This window comes from Scophthalmus maximus, chromosome 4 (genome assembly GCF_022379125.1).
Source record: "Scophthalmus maximus strain ysfricsl-2021 chromosome 4, ASM2237912v1, whole genome shotgun sequence".
In the NCBI taxonomy this organism is placed as follows: domain Eukaryota; kingdom Metazoa; phylum Chordata; class Actinopteri; order Pleuronectiformes; family Scophthalmidae; genus Scophthalmus; species Scophthalmus maximus.
The window spans coordinates 9,367,883-9,390,158 of NC_061518.1; the positions used below are offsets into that span (position 1 = coordinate 9,367,883).

A 22,276-nucleotide genomic window follows, 5' to 3' on the forward strand; every position below is an offset into this window, starting at 1 on the left:
GCAGCTATTAGTTCGGTCCATGGCAATGAGGCAGTGGAATTATGGAATTAAACCCTGGTTGCAGCAGTGTTGCAGCGAGAATTTGTAAAGTTCTGTAACTCGTTTTCCTTCAGTTCAATTCAAAGATTTAAAACTCTGACTTTCCAACTACACTTCAGAGCATACACCAGTATGTAATCACATCCCCCTCGTGGTGCCTTCCGGTTCGGTGCCGCCTTTGACTGTCTTCGGCTCGGAAGTAGGATTTGGTTCAGCGTGTTCCATTCAATTTGGAACAAAACTAGGCAAAGCATTATTTGTGAGGTTAATAGCTTACCAAAACACAGTGAGTGTTTTTTAACTAGAATTGCACTCAGTAGAGCACACACCTCGGCCAAGCCTGAGCAATCCTAGACATGATTGTCTAGTTCTTACAGTGGAAATATAATCGAAAAAAAACATGCGTTGTTTTTATTCAAACAGCGACAAATAAAAACATAACTTCAGAGGTCAGAATGGGTATACTTTCCTTTAAACTTCTATTAAGCTACTTCTATGTTGGAAACTAATTCACCTTAATTCTTCATACAAACAGTTCATTTGTATGTTGTTGAAATGCACTGATGCAGTAATCTTTGCTCAGTAAAGGAGGCGGACTAAGATGGCTTTTCACCTTTGTCAAGGATTTTAATGCAGACCAGTAAACCTGGTCCAGCAACCATATGCAATGACTGTAGTTTCTTCAGCGTTGGGTGCCTGATGTTTCGCAGGAAAAATACAAATGTGACAGCAGCTAAAAGGGAGTTACAGTGCAAAGTGGCAGCAGTCATGCAGCCACACATTTTATTTGGCTAGAGATTCTGCCATCTTGTCAGCTGAAGTGGATCCACAGAGTCAGACGGAAAGAACGGATTCTGTCACTGCCGCATTTGAGATGTACATCATTGTACCTACAGCTATTTATTCTCCTAATAATGCCAGCCTTGCCTCAGTGCAACACTGATGCATCCTGTGCAGTTGCATGATGAGTTGCTCCATGAATGACACCTGAGATTTTATTTAGGTAATAACAGTTTATAGCCTACTGTATATCTGCTGGGGTGCTCTTGTGTGTGTTTGTGTCTGTGTCTGTATGTACATGTCTTTCCTTTGTTGTGAGGACAAATATTGGTTCAATAGGTCAGCAGACTTTTTTGAGGGTTAAGACTTTTTGGTTTTTGTGTTTAGGTGAGTTTGGGGTTAGGTATTTCGTTGTGGAGTTTAGGGTTATGGCCTCGGAAATGCTTGAAATAATTCTTACCATCTTGTCTCTACCCGAACATCCAAATACCAGAATGGAGAACTTACTGGAGTCCTGGAAGTAGATGTCATTTCCGTTGTAGGCATTCTTGAGCTTGTTGGTCATGACACGCAGAGCCATGATCTGCTGCCGGATCAGTGTGTCAGGCCGAGTGATATCTACATCCACCTCCGGGTTGTTCACTTGGTTGGTTAGACCCTCCTTCACCACTTCAGGGAAATATCTGGACAGATCACACACACACACACACACACACACACACACACACACACACACACATACATACATATTGCATTTACAACAAAACGTCTGGTTGACTAATCACAGGCGTAAATAGTGTCTATTTAAAAATGAAGTAGATTGAAAAAGTGGTTGTATTTTTTTTCTTTCTCTTCTCTATACTGGCCACAAGAGATCTGTTTGACGAGGGGGACAAAATTCACAGGCCTCTATCTGTGCGAAAATGAAAGACAAATTTCAGCAAAGGTTTGAGGCTTGAACAGTTTGCACTCGGCAAATCCAATGGGAACGTGAATACTTTCCAGAAAAGAATGTTTTTTTTCAAGTTCATGCAAGAATTATCATCATTAAAGTTGTGCAGGACTTGTGATACAGAGCGTTTGAATAAAGCCATCAGCATCTTATGTGCAGATACAAATATATAAAGTCAGAAAAGGCACAGCTGTAGGATCCATGTCATGGGGGCGTTTGAACCTTACTCAGAGTATGTGGGGCTGCATGTAAACAGGAATATTCTTTTTCATATTCAATATTTGTGTAAGCATTTTTTTTCAGAACGAGGGCAGAAACTGGAATATTTTGTTACATTATGTTGTCAGCTTATGTTGTCAAAGGGGTGCAGGAACTCCTTTCATTCACTTGTGTCTGCTAAGATGTAGAATTAGTTCTCTTTGCCGAAGCAAAGCGATCTATTCTATGTTACAGAGCTTGTCGAAGAGTCGTTGTTATTTGAAAGAGTGGTTGCCTCTTGTACTGCCATTGTTTCCATCTCTTTCTAGTCTCTGTGGAGATTCTCATTTCTCGCGTGTGTCCTCCCAGGTTTCTCCACAGCACCACCCATACTGCAGAAAATCTCTTTTAATTAGGGGAACATGTGTGAATATCTCATCATCTTGCGTGACAAGATGAGAACTCATAAGTAGACCAACTGAAATTAGGCTGTGTTAATCTGGCACAACATTCAATTAAGTTCAATTCAATTTTATTTGAATAGCGCTGCATAACAACATACATTATCTCAAGGCACTTTAAGGTTGAGAACTTACAATGGAGAAACCCAACAGTTCCCATACTGATCAAACACTTGGCGACAGTGGAGAGGAAAAAAACACTCCACACATGAATGTGTAATCAGGCTTAATAGACTACTTCATGTTTGGATTAGTATATTGCTGCAGTAATTGCAGACTTGAGTATATTTACACACTTTTGAATTTTTTAACCAGTAAATTTGTAGTTCTTCTAATTATTTTTATGCAATATCGAGTGTGTATTGTTTGTTTTTAGGTAACAGGAGATTGGGGGTATTTTCTAACACACTCCCGACACGGTCTGACATTTTATTATCTCTCTGCAATCAATTTACCTACCAGATTTAGAGCAATGTTTAAAAATGGTACTGGCACAAACAAGAGAACGTGTGTTTTATTGCACCATCTGGTGATTTTGTTACTTGGAGAGGGCCAAAGTGACGGGGTGATATATTCCCTGTCCCAGCGTCTCTGGTTCACTGTCACATCCGCCGTACGGCTCAGCGTCACTCTACACGCTGCGGTGGTGATAAGAGGTGTTGGAAACTTGCACAGTCCTCTGAGTATTACAGCCTCAGAGCTTAGAAGTTCTCCATATAAGTACGAAACATTGTACTTACAGAGAGAGTGTTAATCTGCGATACACAGTGTGGTTATTTGAATCCGTGGCAGGCAAAATGTGATAGCTGTAGAGCGGGGCGACTTTGCTGTGGTTATAAAGATTTGCAGAAGTCCTCACCTGCCCTTAGTGTGGCTGTTCCAGCACTGCTCCTCATCAGATTCTGTGAGCTTGCCCTTGGCACAGATGTCATCTGGCAGGTTGGACCAGAACCTCCTGGACTCCTTCAGCTTCTCTTTGATGTCAGTCACCTGCCATGGGCCAAAACAGAGAACAGAAAATGTATTAGATTGAGAGTTATGCATTTTAATGGCTGAGACGCGAGAGTGAGAAATGAATTGACTGTCAAGTTGTCGTGACACTGAGCTGCACACAACTTATGTAGTTCTATGTATTATTTGTTACAGTTAAGAAGAATTTTATTATAGATTGAAAAAGAAACAATATCGGTGATATATGCTTTAAAAACACCAAAATAAACTCAGACTACAGATTGCAGTGATTCCATCTCTAATGAGGAGTGTGGTACATTGTGATTCCAAACATTCATGTGGTAGCAAAAGTTTGAATGGTTGCACAATCCCTTCTGTTCATGTTTTTCATTCCACAAGTAGAGTTGGGCTGCCCGGAGTTCTTTTTCTCTCCATTTTGCTTCTTCTCCACTTACACCAATATTGCGTTCATCTCTGATTCATACAAGACAGATTTGGGGTTTCATATTTGATATTTGGCCAAAGCATCACCCCTGACTGACTCCATCTGGACTCAGCAAGAAGTTTGACCAGCTGACCAGCAAACCGGGAAAAAAACAAAAAAAACACGAGGAACCGAGGTTTGAATAAGATCGACTACTTCCCTCCCTCTCTCTCTTTCGAAACACAAAACAGTAGTTTGTTGTATTGTGTTAAGACAAAGTGTATAACTAATTAAATATAATACAATTATAAATTAATTTGAAGTCAACCGTCTGTAATTACAGGCATTTCTATACATTCACGAGTTAATTTCATGCTCCAGACACATTAATCGACCACAACATACCAGCAGAGGCCCTAATGCACCACTTGTAAAATAATATTGGATATGAGCGTAACATTTGCCATAATTGTCTTGGTCACATACCCTACACAACATGAACACCAATTTACCTAGAAATGTTGTGAGATACTATTCAAGATTTTTAAACTTAAAGAAAATAGTTTAACAATTTGGAAAATGTGCTTCTTCTCAGTACTATATTTATGTATGTTCTTTTTATGTAAAGCTACATTCAACTGGTTAGCTTGGCTTAGCATTAAGACAAGGTAACAGAGGGAAACGGCTAGACTGACTGCCAGTTTCTTCAAACCTCACTTGTTTACATGTTACATTTTATTCATTCAGTTCGCAGATAAAATGTTAGTACAAAGCCCACATGTAGCTGTTTTACTGTATATGTTACACAAAATGTGCAGGTACCTGGCTATATTTTGTCTTTACTTTGTCTTTGGTTAATGAATTATCCCTGGAAGTTTACAGTGAACAACAATAATGTCATAGGTGATCTCAAAACAAACGCTCTACAGATATTACTCCATTCATCCAGAAAAAAGAATAAAGCCACAAACTGAGCCCGTCATTATACAGGTGATTTTGTATGAGACTGTGTGTGTGTATGTATTTTGGCAAGAGAGAACATTGTTGATGGGTCACGACCTTCTCTGTGAAATTCTATTGCTTTCAACGGCATTGCAGTTTTTTCTATAAATTGTTTTGGACTAGAACCAATTTTAGCTGCCGAATTCTTCAAGGCTCAAAAAGGCAAGGCTGCGAAATATCTGTCTCATACAATTTATTCCCATATTTTTCAAAAACAACATCTGATTTGATGCAAAACCCAAAGTCCCTATTCTTAATCCCTAAAAATTGTGTGGCCCGAGTACAAAAATGTACATACAATATTTTACTTTACTTCACAGATGAAGCCCTTTGATATGTATAACGAATACTCATTTAGAAAAGTTACCTGCCCCACGATCTACAGCAAAGCTTCTCTCAGCTGTACTGTCTAGGAATGTTTCTAAATTAATTTTAAATGTATAATGAATAATGTTGACCCCTTGTGATCCTTCTAACACAACACATCAATGGTAACAGCAGCAGGTTTTCCATTGGTCCAATTTGACACAGAAATAAACTAAAGCAGCCTCTTATCTGCTGAAATGAAAAAAGGAGTTTCTATAATTAGCTTTATAATCATTTACATAAGAATGTGAAAGTGGGGGTTGAATATCTCTGTTTGTTGGCCCTGTGATATGTTGGTGACCTGTCCAGGGTGTACCCCACCTCTCGCCCAATGTCAACTTGGATTGGCTCTGGTTATTGTGTTTTTATCATAACGTGCATGCTTGTTAAGTTAACTGGTGACTCTACAACGCCCATCGGTGTGAATGGTTGTCAGCCCTGTGATGGACTATAGTGACCTGTCCAGGTTGAACTCCACCTCTTATAGCCATGCGCAGCCAGTGAATGGATAGATATACTGTACAAGAGAAAGGGGTTTGAGGACTAAATGCTGCTAAAGAGAGACACTATCGGAGCTGACGACTTTGGCCAGAGTTGCTGGAGTGTATAACTTCCCCGCCAAACGAAAGAGCAGGACAGAGCAGCCAATAATACACTAAACTGTGATGTATTGTTTTAGTCGTAGAAAAGTTGGCTGTCGGTCACGGGTGTGTGCCGGAGTCAGAGTGCTTTGTTGTTGCCAGTCGGTTCAGGATGGGGTACTGATCGTAGATGTTTGAGTCTGGTGGAGAGACAGGTGAGCCAGAGGAATGGCTATAAAGCGAGCTCTAACAAGCCCGAGGTAATAACCCAGTGAGCAGCAACATTTCTTTATCTTGGCTTTGGCTATAGGCCCCAGTAGCCTGGGGTTCATTCAATAAAGTCATAGCTGAGTAGACCTCATACAGTATAAATTAACTTTGCTATTCTTGAGGGGGGCTAGAATATGACAGCTTATATAACAACGTCTCATTGTGCTCAATATTTAACAGTGTTACACATCTGCATGTCAGCTGTTGTTCTGAAAAGTATCCCTCAACAAGATTCAAATATTCATTTAGAAAAAAGGGTAGAAAATGGAGTGGTCAACCTTTAAGTTATATAATTAAATCGCTGGCACATTCACAAAGCACCACTTGGCCTTTACCGCCCTCGCTGATGCATCACACTGCTAGACGGATAGTTAACACAAGAGCCAGTAGGTGCATCACGTTGAGTGTGATGTACAGCCACACCACAACACAACATTGATGATTCACAACAAATTTTCTACGGCCTACATCCATGGTTACAAAAGACCTATGTAACTTGCTAACATGCCAATGTCAGTGTCTGGACTATAATCTCAGCGGTGAGTGAGCTCAACTCATGAAATCATTTTCATGTCTGTCATTTTTTCTGGGAATAATCAGTAAACATATGGCTGCGGTAGAGCTCGAACGCAGGCAGGAGCCTGACTGTCCATTGGTTTCAGGGAGAACACCAGGTAGGACTGAAATCACTTAACTTTAAGACGTTAGGAGCCATTCACTCTTTTATAGCATCAGGGCATTTAAATAAAACTGACAATCTAGCTGTCTTTTGAGGTGAGACATATAATTGAAAACCATCTCTGTCACAGTGATAGGACATTTAAAGTAGTTCCAGTTTATAGTTTAAAAAGTCTTGTAAAATATTAAATCTGACTTAATTTAACAAATGTGTTGTCGGGCAGGTGTTTTTTTTTATAACCTCCACCAAGTAGGTGATATTTTTGCCCCAGTCCTTTTGTTTGGTTGGTTGGTTGGTTGCCAGCAGGACTACCCAAAAACAACAGATTGGATTTCCATATAACTTGATGGAAGGATGTGACGTGGGCTAACCCCTTAACTTTTGGCTCATCCAGACTTTCATTGACATCGCAAGTTTTTTCATGAAAAATAATCTGGCATGCATAGAAGACTGATATCTCTGAGGGTGTGCAATTCGGTGCAGCTTGAATTCAAAGGGGGCTGTTCGGCCTTGGCGGAGTTATGTTCTCTACTGAGTTCCTTTCTAGTTTTGTTTAGTGAAAACCAATGAATGGTGAGAGATGCAGTGATCTCTGTCAGTTGATCTCTGTCAACGTAGGAGTTGCTGTGACAGTTGCTAAAACTTTTTCACATCAATCAAAGAAATATGACAATGATAGTCAATTTCTTTCTGTACGTCAACTTACATTGACATGTACAGCTTATCCAAGTTTGTCACTATTTTTTTTATGCTTGCAGCTTGGTGTCTCTTTATCAGCAAACAGCTTCGCAGGAAGAAGACACCACCATCCTTAATCCTGCCTTCTAAGCGGTGAATGATTAATTGTCTCTCTCAGCTGAGGAAACGGGTGTCATTGGGCAAAACATCAGACATAAACAGTTTTGATAGTTCGATCATATTACATCTGCTAAATGAAAAAATACTATCCAGAAGAACATACCATTTATTTATTCTTGACCCTGCAGTTAAAATTGAAGTTCTCGTTCCAGTAATGGCCCCCCAAAAATAGAACATGCATTTATCAGAGGACAATTGTACATGCATGTACACACACACACACACACACACACAACTCTCATCATGTCCTAGTTACACTGGGGATTTGGGAGAGTGCATTCAGTGGAGCCTCAGGTCTGAACGGGACATGAAAGGGCCTTTAACAACAGGATGCCACCGCAGGAGACTGCCCTCACATTTGATGTGGCAATTCTGTCATGGAGTCACCAAAGCTGGTTAGGTTTAATGCACGCTGGTGTAGCTCTGATTCACGATGGCCCACAGCACCATGGTACCGACAACAAAATATGGATCAGGTCAGAATGTGGTCGGTTATTTCACTTGAGCTTTAATGTTTAACCGCAGCAAAGCGATATCGATATGGTCAATTCTGACAACTGATTATCTGCAATATTTCATATTTCAGAACTGGAGGCAGGGAGGAATGATACCTCATTATTAACATATGTACCTTCCACATAAACAGTGTCACGAGTTCAGCATGAGCGCAGCCTATTCTACAACACAACTACAGCAGTAAAGTCTTGTTCATAAACCCAAACACGCACGCACGCACGCACGCACTGTGCTCGGGGTGAATTGTGAAGACAGAAAATCTAACCATGAGTTTTTACATGAGCGCCCAGGGCAGTGAGTCTCACTTCAGACTCAAACAGTTACCGCTCTCACCACAGCTCTGCTGCTGCGGCCAGAGGATTAGATGCAGCTGAACTTTAAGAGTCTCTCCTCATTTCACCCGTAGCCCACAGGTCACAGTGGCACTGCTCTAAAGAAACCTCTGAATAACTGATAATGTCAAGTACAGGTTCACGGATCAAAAATGAGACCAGGGATACTTTCTCTTCAGTTGGACACCTTATAAATAAGCCTACCTACAGGTTGAAAATGATGTGCTGTAATAATTGCACAAGGTTTCAGCCTTACATGAGTAGAATGGATACTTGAACCTTAACAGTCAATGAAAAGCAAATGGGATGATGTTTGAACTACAACAAAGATGGCAACATTGAGAGGAGAAATTATCTAACTGACCCTTAACTCTTTCAAAAGTCGGAGACCACTAAGGGAAATGGGTCTAAGACTTTTGGATCCCACTGTACAATTCACATGTAGTTGTATTCAGAGTAAATTCTAAGTTTATTTAGATTTTCTTGAAGAACTCTGAACCACTCCTTCAACATTTTTACTGGAAACAGTTTTTCTGTCTGAGCAAACAAACTATAAAATGTGATTTTTGGACGATGACTGACCGGGGCTGATCTGAGCTAGAACTACTTTCATTCATCCGAACCGGCCTCGTCCTGGGTTCGCTGAGTCCTGGAAGTGGTGTCAGGTGGTTGTTTATTTATCAAAGCATGTAGGGCAGCTACCAGCACTGCATGTTAATGTGGGTCCGGTCATCTTAATTAGGACTTTCCCAGGCCATATCCACCTGCTTCACTTCCAACTAACAGCCACGCAGTTGACTCTACACAACATTGATCCAACTGCATTAAACATGGAGACAGTTATGCAAATAGGAAACAACCAATTTACTAAAGTCTGGCTAGTCATTATAATTTTCTTTTGTTTAGTGATCATATATGAATGTTTATCAGTGTCAAACGATGTTCTCGTGCTGTCTGTCTATCTTCAGACTTCCTGGTTGTCGCAGGGAAGAGTGATATAAAGAGTTGAAGCTAACCGAAGCAAGGATTAAACATTGATCTTTAACAACAATAATTCTCTGCCATAGACCACACAGGGGCCATTAACACAGTCTATATTAATCGATTTGGGGGGGTGACCCACTGTGGCGGAGAAAGCATTAATTGCAGTAATTAAATGGCTTATACAACAATTGCTTCTGGGAAGAATATGTAACAACAACAAAAAGTAATAGAACCTTTTTGAAACAAGCACGAATAAAAAAACTGAAGATGGCTGAGCTGTGAAATTAAGGCAAAATTTTAAGTTTTGGTTAAAAAAAAAGTCTAATTCTAATTAAAGAGGATAGTTTGGTCGTCTCTACCTAGATACTAACAACAGAATCAAAATGGAGCCTGTAACAACAACAGAAAACAGAGAGAAATTAAGCCACACATGTTTCTTGTAGGTTTTAAGATAAAAAAAACCCCATTTTAACCATTTTCTTTCTACAGCACATGTTCAGGTTGTAGTGAGGACAGTTTGGGTTCTTTCACCTGATGGATTCCTGTTTGTTGATGTTGTCTGGGCTCTGCTCACTGGTTTGAGTTGGGTCAAGCTCAGCTAGAACAAGACTAAAACCCAGTATATGTATGGTCAATGCATGTAAAATTTTCGAGTTTCAAAAGTGTCATGGAACTACTAAATGTCAATTAGCATATTGATGACATTTTCACATTGCATTTTGCGGAGTGTCAGTCTGTTTCAGCCCTTTATCTGTTCACCCACTCGGGTCGGGTTCATAGAGAAATATGTGGCCAGGGGTTCACTCACTGGTGGGAATACAGAAATGAGAAACGTGTTGAACCCACATATTTGCAAAAGACGGAATTTAATCATCATAATAATTTAGTTGATTGTTTTTACAAACTACAAACACAAGAGTAATATGAAACTCAGTTTATATGCTCTTGTACTGACTACAATTGAGAATTTTTTCTATTCCCAAACCCAGGACAGAGGATAGTTCATTTTAAATTAGCGATATTGGCCTTTGTCTGATCCAGGGTATAACAGGTCATGAATAGATTAGAAAAATAAAAACTTCTAATATGTCAGTGGAAAGACGGAACGAGAGAGCATCCAGAATGGAAGAACTCACACATTCACTTATGACATACACAGCATTCATGAACTACTGATCTTTTTTTCACCTTTGCTCCATTTCTTCATTTGCATTAAACAAACTACCCTATAAATAAAACAATATATGATAAATACACTCTAAAACATAAAGAAGAATACAACTGTGATGAAATATAACTTGTCGGTAATGTTAAAGAAGAGGTTTATTATTGCCTTAATATAAAACCAATAAAAGTCTTTGAATATAAAAATGAAGGTTACACAGTCATAACCTCTACACTGCAAATAAAGAAATCAACTTAGATAACCGATGTTCCAATGAAGTTTTTTTTCTTTTCTTTTCTTCATAACAATGAAATGATGCTGTGAAGGAAATCTCCTGAGCTGGTTAGCCTACATTTGAAATATGAAATGTGTGAAAGTATTCCAGCGCACGGTCAATCCTTTCCGTTAAGTTTGAGGAAAAGATATTTAAAATTTTAAACATAATGTTTCAAGTATCTCTTTGTGTATTAAGTCATTTAAATTTGTTGTGATTTTTTGAACGTAGTTAATGCATAGAAGACAAAACGTTTGACATCAATTTTGTTGTAGTGTTCTTTTTTATATCCTATAGGAATATTTCACATTTTCCTGTGCACTAATACCAGCTAAAACCTAATTCTTTGCAATATCTGCTTCGATGTTCCAGTATATTTTTGTTCATTCTCAAAATAAGCAACTACTTAGCAATAGTTTGTTTATCTGAATCTGATGTAATTGCCTCTTGTGGTGCAGAAGCAATGAAACAGTTTAAGTTTTGAAAAAAATGCAACTGTGCCTTAAAGCAACTGTTTATTTAGAAGTCTTTGCACAGCCTCAAAGGATGTTGCTGCTGAGGAACTCTAAATCTGTACATGATTTAATATTCAGACTGAAAATCAAAGATGGATAGCAGGAGGGTCAGCACTGTTGTAACGACTTGATTAGGTCCCAGGATGAACTACAGGCAAACGAAATACACAGCATCATTTCTCGCACTTCATTACCAACACTCGTGTTTTGATGAATCACACACACACACACACACACACACACACACACACACACACACACACACACACACACACACACACACACACACACACACACACACACACACACACACACACACACACACACACACACACACACACACACACACACACACACACACACACACACACAGGCGAAATCTATAACACTTTTATAAGGTCGCTTCACTGTTGAGACAAAAACCTTGCCTTGGAGGACATCTGAGTGAAGCTATAATTCACACAAGTATAAATATCACAGAGAGAAACCTGAACTTGGAACACCAAACATTGAGAATATACTGCTTGTATATGTTTTCACCTAAACTGGAACGCCACTGTCTTAAACTGAATCAATATTAGAGCAATGTAATGGATGTCCAAGGAGGCATACGCAAATCTTACAGAAACAAATAAGGCAACACAAAGTCGGTATTCATTCTGCGTCCAAAGAAGGTGCAGCTAAACCATATACCCTTTTGAGTATTCTTACTCTCATGTTGGAAAGAATTGAATATATGTTACTACAAAGCAGTCAAATTGGATATCAAATGATAGGGATCTTGAGCAGTTTGAGTACGGCACATCCATGGTAAACAAACCGTGACTGGACTAATGTAAGCACAGATGGAAGTTTCATACGCAGCTGGTTTTGTGTCCCATCCCAAGGGTAAACACACCATTTGGGGACAAGAGCCTTTACAAACAGATGCTCCTCTGAAAGGTAATGTTACTACAGCAACTTTATAAATATGGACTCAGAAGTGAAAAAAAAAAATATGAAAACATTAGAATCTATCCAACATTATTCACAAAATGGAACCCTTACATGATAAGAAATATTCCACAATTCAATCCTTAATGGAATGAAGTCCCTTGCATGTTGCCCTTTGAGTCAGTAGTCTTTAAATGTCAAAAATGAATGTGTTTACGCCATGAAATGACGGGTGAAATGCAAACTAGAAAAACCGCAAACCCCTTCATCAGCACATCAGTAATAAGATGGAATGGAAATTAATGAATAATTTACAGTGGGGATGGCAGTAGGGATGAGTATTGATTGACCTTGGGATGGTAATCGGCACAAAAACAACAGAACTGAGTGTAATTTGCTCATTTGGATTTCTTCTTTACCCTTGTGTCCTGTCCAATCATCACAAAGTGACAGAGCATGAGAAACAAAGCCTCTGTAACTTCCGCAATTCTCGAATATTGGAATCCAGGTGCACACCGGTGAGACAGAATAGACACATGCGATGAAATGGGAATAATACCGAATGTGCCACTTAACTGTTGGCACATTCAGCAAAGTTTGCTTCAGTCGTCTTGGCCGAAACCTTACGGACCGAAAGCAGAAACATTACATAGGTGGAGCAGATACTGTGGCACTACTGGAAAGAAAGCTGTATTAACCAATCTAAACCAAAAATTATGTATTCTTGATAAATATGCAAGGCTGAACTGCTGGAAGTCCTCCAGTTCTGGGTCCCACCTACAGGCACCACTTAATGATATTGTGAATTTAAAACCACTCCATTTCTCTGCACTGGGGAGATTTAAATACAGCATGACTAGAACATAATTTCAAAAAAAGGAAGAAAATCTACAAAGGGGAACCACACAAAATGGTCAGTTCCCTATTATGCTGATAGCAACTGGGTTAGCTTACCTCAGACACAAAGGCCCGGCGTTTTTGAGATTTAGTGCTTTCAATAATGCACTAAATAGGATTTCCGTGGACACACTGTGGTTTATTTCAGCTTGCCCGTCAACCCACATGGATGAGTTTTTCGCTCACAAGCCTCCGCTGTGTTGAAGCAGGGTAAACATCTTCTACCTTTAAGCGGATGCGCTTACCACGCTGTGTCATGGGAAACAGTAGCCGGCTCACCAGCCTGGTGATGAGCAGTGGGGCAGATTCCAGTGCAGGCTTCCTGGCACCAAAGCTGCTCAGAGGGTAGAGCATGTTTTTGTTTGACCAGTCTGGACCAAAATCCGTGAAACGTTGGCTGTTCAGACCATGTAAAGGAGCAGGTAACGTCTGGGGTGAGTCCTTCCTTCTATGACAGATGATGTCTTCTTGTGTATTTCATGAACACAGCTGCAGCTGTAGGTTTCAAACTTTTCTTAGGGGTCACCGGCTATGAATAATGGCAACAGAGATGATTAGGTCCTGTCTGTTGTTATATCACAGGGCAACGTTCCGTCACAGACAGAGTCTGATGACTGGATAATTACTCAGACTGCCCCGGGGTCGGCACACAGACAACAAGTCACTGTACAGCATCACAATGCATAGTGACCACACACGTGGTATAAAGTTATGTTCGATCCAGTGACAAGATGTGTGCAGAAATGTGTTGATGTTCACAAATGTCCATCCCCTCTCACATGGTTTCCAATGTTCATTGTTCATCATTCAATTTATGTGGTGACACAAAATCATTGCTGTCCTCTATCCAAGTCCAAAAACTAAAGCAACGTGCTTCCAACCAACAAAAGGACTAGCATCTGTTGGAGTATTGTTTTCATGGCACATCGTTCTATCAAACGATGTTGCATTGGGAGATAGACTCCTCACAGGCTTCAGGCTCTGTTGTCTCATCTCAAGTTATTTGAAATTTGAAACAAAGTCCTGATGTTTGAGATGTTTAGGCACGAAAGGCTGTCACTGACACTCATTGTTCTTCAGCAGGTGAAATTGGAAAAACTGACAGCAAGTGTCCGTGCCATCTCAGTCAGAAGTTTTCGAGCACTTATGATTTAGTCCGTGTAAAACCTTGCCGTGCCAGTGTAACATTCTTTCCCAGAAGAGTGAGCTGTAAGAGCCGGGGGAACTTGGGAGAGGAACTTGACACTCCCAAACAACAAAACATCACCATGTTTTAGGAATTTATTGGCAATTGTCTCTGCTGTTTGAACCGTATTGTTCTTGTATCCCAGGCAGCTGTCCACCACAATAGCTGTGTAGTCCTCCTCCTTTTTCTTTTCCAGCCGAAACAGGAACATTGACACATTTTTGCTCAATGACTTGTTTTTCTGAGAAACGGGAGTGCTAGAATCCCCCAACAACCACATCCACGAAGATTATTTTATTGCTCAATACTGTCTGTGATGCATTAGTATTTTCATGTGCAAAGCATGAAAATATTAGAAGGAAAAAACTTTTGGGCCATGAGGCCTGAGAAGTGAAATATGAAGCCAAAGAGACAGGACATTAAAGTCCAACTCCACGAGGTGTAAAAGAGCAAACTGCCTCACATTAACTGTGAGGAAGTTAAGCAGTTGGGTGAAGGCATGGATGTAATTATGAGATAAACACTGAGGAGTTACAAGGTGGCCGCATTGATCGGTTGTGTCCGTCCACGTACATTAATCCTAATTCATTTTCAGAGACAGGTCTCTGTTGAGTGAGCAAGGCTGATTACACATCAGTCTCTGTCAGACTTTCATCTCTTTTGACAGACGGAATTATCTCCGGACAGACAAACTCATCGCCCTCTATTAAGTCATAGAGGTGAATAAGGTTGAGACAAACCAATGAACACCATCCCATTATTTTGGAACTCCTAGGTAAAAGTGTGGGTCTCAAATGGACATTCAAAACAGACCAGCAGAATGATGAAATGATTATCCAGGTTATCCAGATTTTTAAATTGAAACTACGATGAACATTGAATGAACAAAGAGCAGGTTTCCCTCTGTCTGAAAACCACATTACAAAACCACCTCACTAAAAGAAATATTTTGTCCAATTTGTAACAACACACACACACACACACACACACACACACACACACAGACAATGGAGCTGAATTGGGTCGCAACATCAATCTCTAGTTATCACTTCTCTCAGTCCAAAGCCTGCAACTTCACACCTCTGCCTGAAACAGACGGGAACATCTTGATCTAAAATAAGTAAACCCCACAACAGTTACTGTGCAGACAAAACTGGCACGAAAGAAAAGAGAACGTATCAAGTTGGAATTAATTGATTTAGCAGAAGGTATGGGATTTCAAAATCGCACTGCAAACATAATCTGTTTTAATCACAGGTATTGTAAATATAAGATCTCGGCAGGTACTCTTCCATTATTAAACATACATGGTTGAAAAAGTATACAATCCTTTCCCCCCCAGATCTTTGTCAGCACAATGCAATAAAGAGTTTTGAGACCCCAACAGCACTCACACACTGTGGTTGTTGCTGCTGCTTAATTAACATGCCAGTGCGATTAACTGGTCTTAACAATTGTTCCGTTTTGCCCGTAGAAACTGTGGCCATTAAAGAAAAAAACTGCAGAGAGCAGATTCGCAGTACATGCCAGACTTTCATTAGAGCTGAAGCTGGAGCCATCGCGTGGCATGACTCATGGATTTAAGCAATTTGGCTGTGTTATCATTTGTCATAATTGGCAGTTGTGTCTGCAAGTGCACTGGGTGGAGTGATTGCTCGATGACTCTGGCAGAGACGCTGTCCTATGGGAATAGTTTCTGCCCACATTCATATGCTGAGCCCTGGGTTTCTTTTCATTCATTCAAAGTGAAGGTTTCTTTAAACCTCCATAAAATGCTTCACACATCTTACTTGACTGCGGTTACGATAACAAATGCACCCCAAAGTGTACAAAGGTGCTGCCAATGAACATTGGTTTACTGTGATTGATTGAGGAAATAAAACCCTGATAATTTAGTTTTAAATTTTTTTCCAGCCTAAGAAAAATGTATGTTGCCAGATTGGTTCCTCACCCGGGCCCTGCTAAAACAATGGGAAATAGAGCATGGGGTAAGGACTAGCTGCTGCTAATGACTGATTTACTTTCTTTCCGATGGCATGCCCATTTCAACAGTGCCCAACAACAGACATCCCATTAGAGAGGCTCAAAATATTTAGAAATTGGTCAAATAAATCAATACTGGAATTCCTCGGGAACATCCATCACATTTTTTCTTTCCGCGATCATTTGACTAATGGGGAAATTGACAGTGATGTCCTGTCAGCAATGATGGTTCAAGCTAACAGAGACATTTCTGTCAGAATCGCATCATCAGACATCTGCTCAGCACAGGCAAAACAAATAAGGATATAAAAGTTGTTACACACCCAAGATATGGACTCTCTCACGATATAATGTGAATGTGGAACACTCAGTGGAGGACATGTTCAAATACTATACTTAACCCTATATGTTCAACACTTTCTTCGAGACTGTCCTCCCCGGCATAGTTATGTTTTATTGTTAATCAATCATGTGCCACCAGATTAGTTTTGTAATCAAATGCCCCCAAAAATGTCATGTTTATATTGAAATGAGACCTCTAATGGTAATGACTATGAGGGGAGCAAAGGAGGAGGTAAGTGACATTGTTTTAGAGCGATGGAGTCCTTGTTTGGATGAGGTCGGGGTTGATGGTTGGGTCGACGACAGTGGACTTAAAAATGGGAAGCTCTTGTTCATTTCACATGGCCATGATCCTTCTATAACCTTATCAGGCCTGTGAGCCTGTCCTTAGGCAAAGCACCACTTCGAGTTTAATGCTTATTTTAGCTAACTTAGGAGGTTTAATTTCCCCCCAGTGTCATAACATTTGCCAATTATTTTTGCAGGAATATGCTCATAAACCAAAGTAATGGACGGATGAAAAAGAAAAAATTTCTGACAATGGTGCTTAATGACAATTCTTGGGATCATCCTGCAAACGAAACATCTCACCCAAAACCAGAACTGTAAACCTTGTGGCGGCGCTAGAGGAAAACTCAAGGAATCACCAAAGTCAGTATCATCCTTCATCCTGTGGGGACAATGAACATCTGAGCAATCCATCCAAAAGATTTTGACAGTCTGGAACAAGAGTCGGACCAACCAACCAACAATGCAATTCCTACAGCCATCTCACTAAGATGGCTTTGATTGTAAACAGTCTCCATCCCATTCAATTGATCAGTTCTGATCTAAGATGCAGATAACAGCCTGGGTTGTGTCAAATTAATCAGCACAAATAATCCAAACACAGATCCTGACTCCAAAATACTACAAATGGATATGAGAGGAAAACGCTGTAGATCAAACAATAACGAATAATGATGATCAAGAGCTTTGCAGTCATTCGTAAACCTCAGTGCTCAATAGTAATTATATTTACCAAACCTTGCACCTTGTTTCTGTGCCAGCCGGAAGCTATTCAATGTTTTGTTAATCAAACTAGCTGATCTCAGACAAACGACGGCACTGAACTACATCCTCTGACCTTTTCTTCTCTCACACAATGCGTGTGGAACTCGGTCCAAGTCACTGGTTATGAAATTAGCTGCTGCCTTAGCGAATCAGATCCTAATCACGCGCTGAGTATGAAAGAAAAAATGAACAAAAGATACACATTTTGTAAACATGAATCTGACGCTCTGTGTCCAAGGTTGAAGAGGCATGTAAATACAATTATGAACACCTGTTTGTTGTACCTTGTAAGTGTATGTGTGTAATTATATATTAATTTAATGTGTTGACCTTGACAGCATTTTTTTTGTCATAGCCACAAACATGTGTCGCACTTACACCAACCATGTGTGGAATCAAAAAATATTCCTGCAGTTAAAAATCAAAAGGGCATACTTTGGCCTCGGCCAATAAACAAGATTATTCTGGCAAGCACCAGGAAAAAAGACAATGACACACCCTGGATTATCTGTTAGGTTTTCTCAGGTTTAACATGCTAAAATGTCATATCTACTGAAAGTCTCCAAACAACCTGAGCATGTGAATGTGAATGGTGAAAAAGAAAATTTAAAAACAATGGTAGAGATTCTAACTCACAACCTGCTTGCTGCAAGGCTCTGAAGTACCACCACATCACTAATGCATATTATTTAAGAAAAAGAAAAGAAAAATGAAGATGATTTAAAGTGTGAACCTCAGCAGATTTGAGTCCAGTTGCAGGCGAGCGAGAAAGCCACATAATTCAACCGAAGAAAATAAAGAGCCACGTCACAAACAAGCAATCAATATCAATTTTGAATAATGTAAAGAAGTGGAGCTCTACGGGCAGAATGATTAAGACACCACAAGACAGATGACTTGCTGAGAGTAAGAAGAGGAATGGAAGGCTTACACTGTGTTGCATTGTCCTCCAGACAACCCTCTGGGAGCAGCAAAGAAATGAAGAAGACAAAGATTTAATTGGACATCGGACAAATAGAGCGACTGAGAGAGAGAGAGAGACAGAAGAGGAGAAAAAGAACGTCGTTAGTCGTTAGTGAAGGAAAAAAAGTTTAAATGATGAATGGTACAGCGGAAACATCGCGTCCACCATCTGTGACATTTTAGAACCTCAAACCACACTGAATTCTGAATTGTGAAATCAGTAAAATAATAGAAGTGGCAGTTATTGTATCTAGTGCATTTAACTCATCTTAGCTAAATATACATAATCACTTAATGCCCTCCTGTCTGGGACAGATATATTTCATAATACAAATGCAGATATGGAGTAACATGAGTGAGATGCGATCAAGCGAGTAAGTCTTTCCCTGAGCAAATAAACTCACTTTTCTTAGAGGATTTTTTCTCTCTCTCTCTTTTATGAGAAGTCAGCCTGAGAGCATGTAAACATGAATTATTAAAGATACCGAAACCTGTGGAGTTCCGGTAAATGTGCTTTCGCCTTTTAGTCATCCCCCCACACCTCTTTTGATGTGTATGAAGCGAAGAGGATTTGATTTTCTGAACAAGGCCTGTATGTGAAGGCAAGAACGCCATTTAAACACTTAATATGTTTATTTCTTACAATTGCACCTGGAATTTTGGAATTACAGACTACCTCTAAAGACAGATACTGTGCAGCATTTAATCTACTTCCCTGCTCCTGCATACTTTCCATTTTAATCCCGTCACACACTTTATACAGCAGAGGATTATCCACTGTACCTTTTATTTAAAAAGGACCAGGTTTTATTTATTAAACGGATTTGCCAATTGTGCAAGGATTACACGAAGAAGCATTTGTTAAATGGTTTGGCCAAAGGATAAATTGACAACATTAAGAAAAATGTGTCTGACATGTCTTTCAGTGGAATCTATTCAAAGCATCTATGTCCTTCAGCGTAACACATTCATTTAAGGGAAAATTCAATAAAGGTTTGTCAAGGCCTTTGTCAATGGTGTTTTTATTATGAATAATACCGTGTAAATTGTAACACCACAGATTTTTCCGACTGCATGAACTCCATTATTTCTGGTTGTACACAGACGTTTACCTTCATTTCCTTTTTGAAACAAACTCAAATGTATGATGATGATAATAATAAAAAGAAGAAGAGGGGGCTGTTGTGAACACCTGGATACATCACATAAAGCCTATGTTTTGCAGCAAAAAGGGGTAAAAAGCGCACTGCTGAAGGCTTGTGGGGGACTGTTATAACATCTTGTCAACTTGAGGGCTTCTGTGTGGCTCTGTACTGAAGCTTGACGTAGACAGTCTCTTACACAACGCGTCTCAGTGGCATGGGGTGGTGCAACAGATCTTTTTATAGCCACAATTAATGTCCTAGGGCTTTTCATCATCCTGAAGTGGGGTGGGTGCATGAGTTTAAGCCTCGTGAAGACTCACTCTCAACATCATGTAAGTTCTGGAACAGGTATTTTGTTCTGACCAGGATACTTTCTCTAAGAAAACACTAATGGTTTCTCAGTGGTAACAAACACTCTGTGGATCTATTTTCTTCTTCTACGAGTACTTCAGTAGTGGAAGTCACATAGCACCTCTGCTCTACAGGAACTATACTGTATAAGCGTGGATTTACTATGACATTTTTCCTCAATTCTTTTCTGGCCTTTGGGCCTGAGCCCTGGTCAGTCAACCTTAAACCCAGCATGCCACCACCGGGTTTGCCTGCACCAGAAATATCTTCTTCAAAAATTCTCTACACACTCTCACTGATACACGATGATGTTCAAAGACGGAATGAGAAAAGGGAGAATGCTCAGCGTCTTGTGCTGGTAGAATTCACAATAACAAACCCAACCATGCATTGGCTGCTTTGGCCTTAATTTAGTTTTTTAGTGGAAGCCCAACAATCAGGGAGTTATTTCAGGAAAGCAATGATTGTCTCATGTCTGTTCACTAATCTCCCTCTAACAACTTTTTTCTTTTTACATTATGCTTTTAATTATGATCAATTTTCTTGCTATTTAACACTAAATGCAAAATCTAAATGGCCTCTAGAGTTTGAATACTACTTATTTTCAACATTTTTTCAATCACAGTTAACAATATTGTTCGTCTTATCTACGTACCAGTCTGTCCAGGCTTGTTCTGGCTGCTGTGGTCGGCCTTTCTTCGGGGGTGTAGGGCCTGAAGCGAGCATTGAACACATCCGAGATGCCACGTGCAGACCTGCCTACTCCTGAAGGCTTTGGTTGGCCACACCCTTGAAAAACCTAAAAATGAACAGCAAGGAAAAAGTGATAGAGGATAGAGAATATTGGCAGACGACAGACAGTCGGTGTCTAAGAAGTGTTCAATGTTCTCACCTATTTTAAGGAAATTTCTTGGTATCTTGCATGAAACCATGCAGCAGTCCAAAGCTGCATGAACTCTGCACTGAGACAGGGCTAAGTCCTTTCTTTATAGAATACACATCCATTTTGATCCCTGAAAAAGTTTGAGTTTGCCTTCACCACTGACACTGTTTCCTTTGAAAAGCCTCTGTCAATTTGCTCACAGCGCCATTTCTGGTTTGTGATTTGAGACGGAAAACTATATAGAGCCAGTCTGGAAGCCGTGGAACAGTGCCCGAGTCTCATCGCAGGAAGTATCATATTGATGGCAAAAAAAAATCATTAACCCTTTGCTTGCTTGATATTGAAACAACTGTAATAATACTACACAGTACTTTTTAAAAAAATGAAACTTATTTGACCAGCATTTATAGGTAAACAAACCTTTTTTGAAACCAATGTATCAGAAATTTGCTTTGAGTTTGGTTTAAAACTAATAAAGTATGTAACAAATTAATGTTTTTGTTTTTAACGTGGCCAGTGGCTTATTTTAGTATCAGTACTGATACTCAGAACTGTGCTCAGAAAAACACTGGAGAGTTATTAAACTTTCCTGAAATATAAACAAAAGCTCAGTTGTTATAGTGACAAAAATAGACAAAAAAATTAAATTCAGGTCTATAATCATAATCACTGTGTCTTTCTGAGAGGTTCATTGTGAGAATAGATTGTTTTCAAAGGCCTCGGTCTCTACAGGCTCGAAGGGGCCCAAACAGCAGACCTCCAAACAGCACAGCTCATTAGGATTCCTGTCTGGCCTGTCTGCTGGCCCCTGGCACAGTTGGTGATGGAGCACTCTAATGTGTTACATGGCTGCCATGACAAGAGGCTGTCTTTTCTCTAATATTTACCACTTCTTCAACATGATTACAGTTCTACTATCCTATACATCCCAGAAGAAAAATGATTGTCAACAGGTCCGTGCTGCAAGGAATGAAGGTACAATTCAAACTTCTGCAAAGCGTGGTGGTTGGTGACGGACAACAATGGTTTAAATGGGAATGTGGGGAAGAAAAAAAAAAGATTGTAATCTCAGAGCAATCTTTCAGCCAAGCACAACCTTGGAGCGTCAAGCGCATAGAAAATTGGTCAAGCTGTAAATTGCAGCTCTCAGGAAAAGAGTGCAACATCTCATTCACTGACCTTTGCACTTCTGG

The 22,276-nt window shown here is 39.9% G+C and overlaps 1 protein-coding gene across 3 annotated transcripts in view; it reads right to left on the bottom strand.

Moving 5' to 3' along the window:
- gpc6a (glypican 6a) overlaps nt 1-22,276 on the bottom strand; it is a 140,588-nt gene that overhangs the window by 5,091 nt on the left and 113,221 nt on the right. For 2 of the 3 annotated variants that reach the window (XM_035628093.2, XM_035628091.2), the window contains exons 6-9: nt 20,856-20,999; nt 18,673-18,702; nt 3,290-3,420; nt 1,327-1,502 (exon numbers count right to left, since the gene is read on the bottom strand). In XM_035628093.2, the coding sequence (XP_035483986.2) occupies nt 1,327-1,502; nt 3,290-3,420; nt 18,673-18,702; nt 20,856-20,999 (481 nt within the window). The remainder of the gene's footprint in view (nt 1-1,326; nt 1,503-3,289; nt 3,421-18,672; nt 18,703-20,855; nt 21,000-22,276) is intronic. The other variant, XM_035628092.2, reaches the window with a different exon arrangement.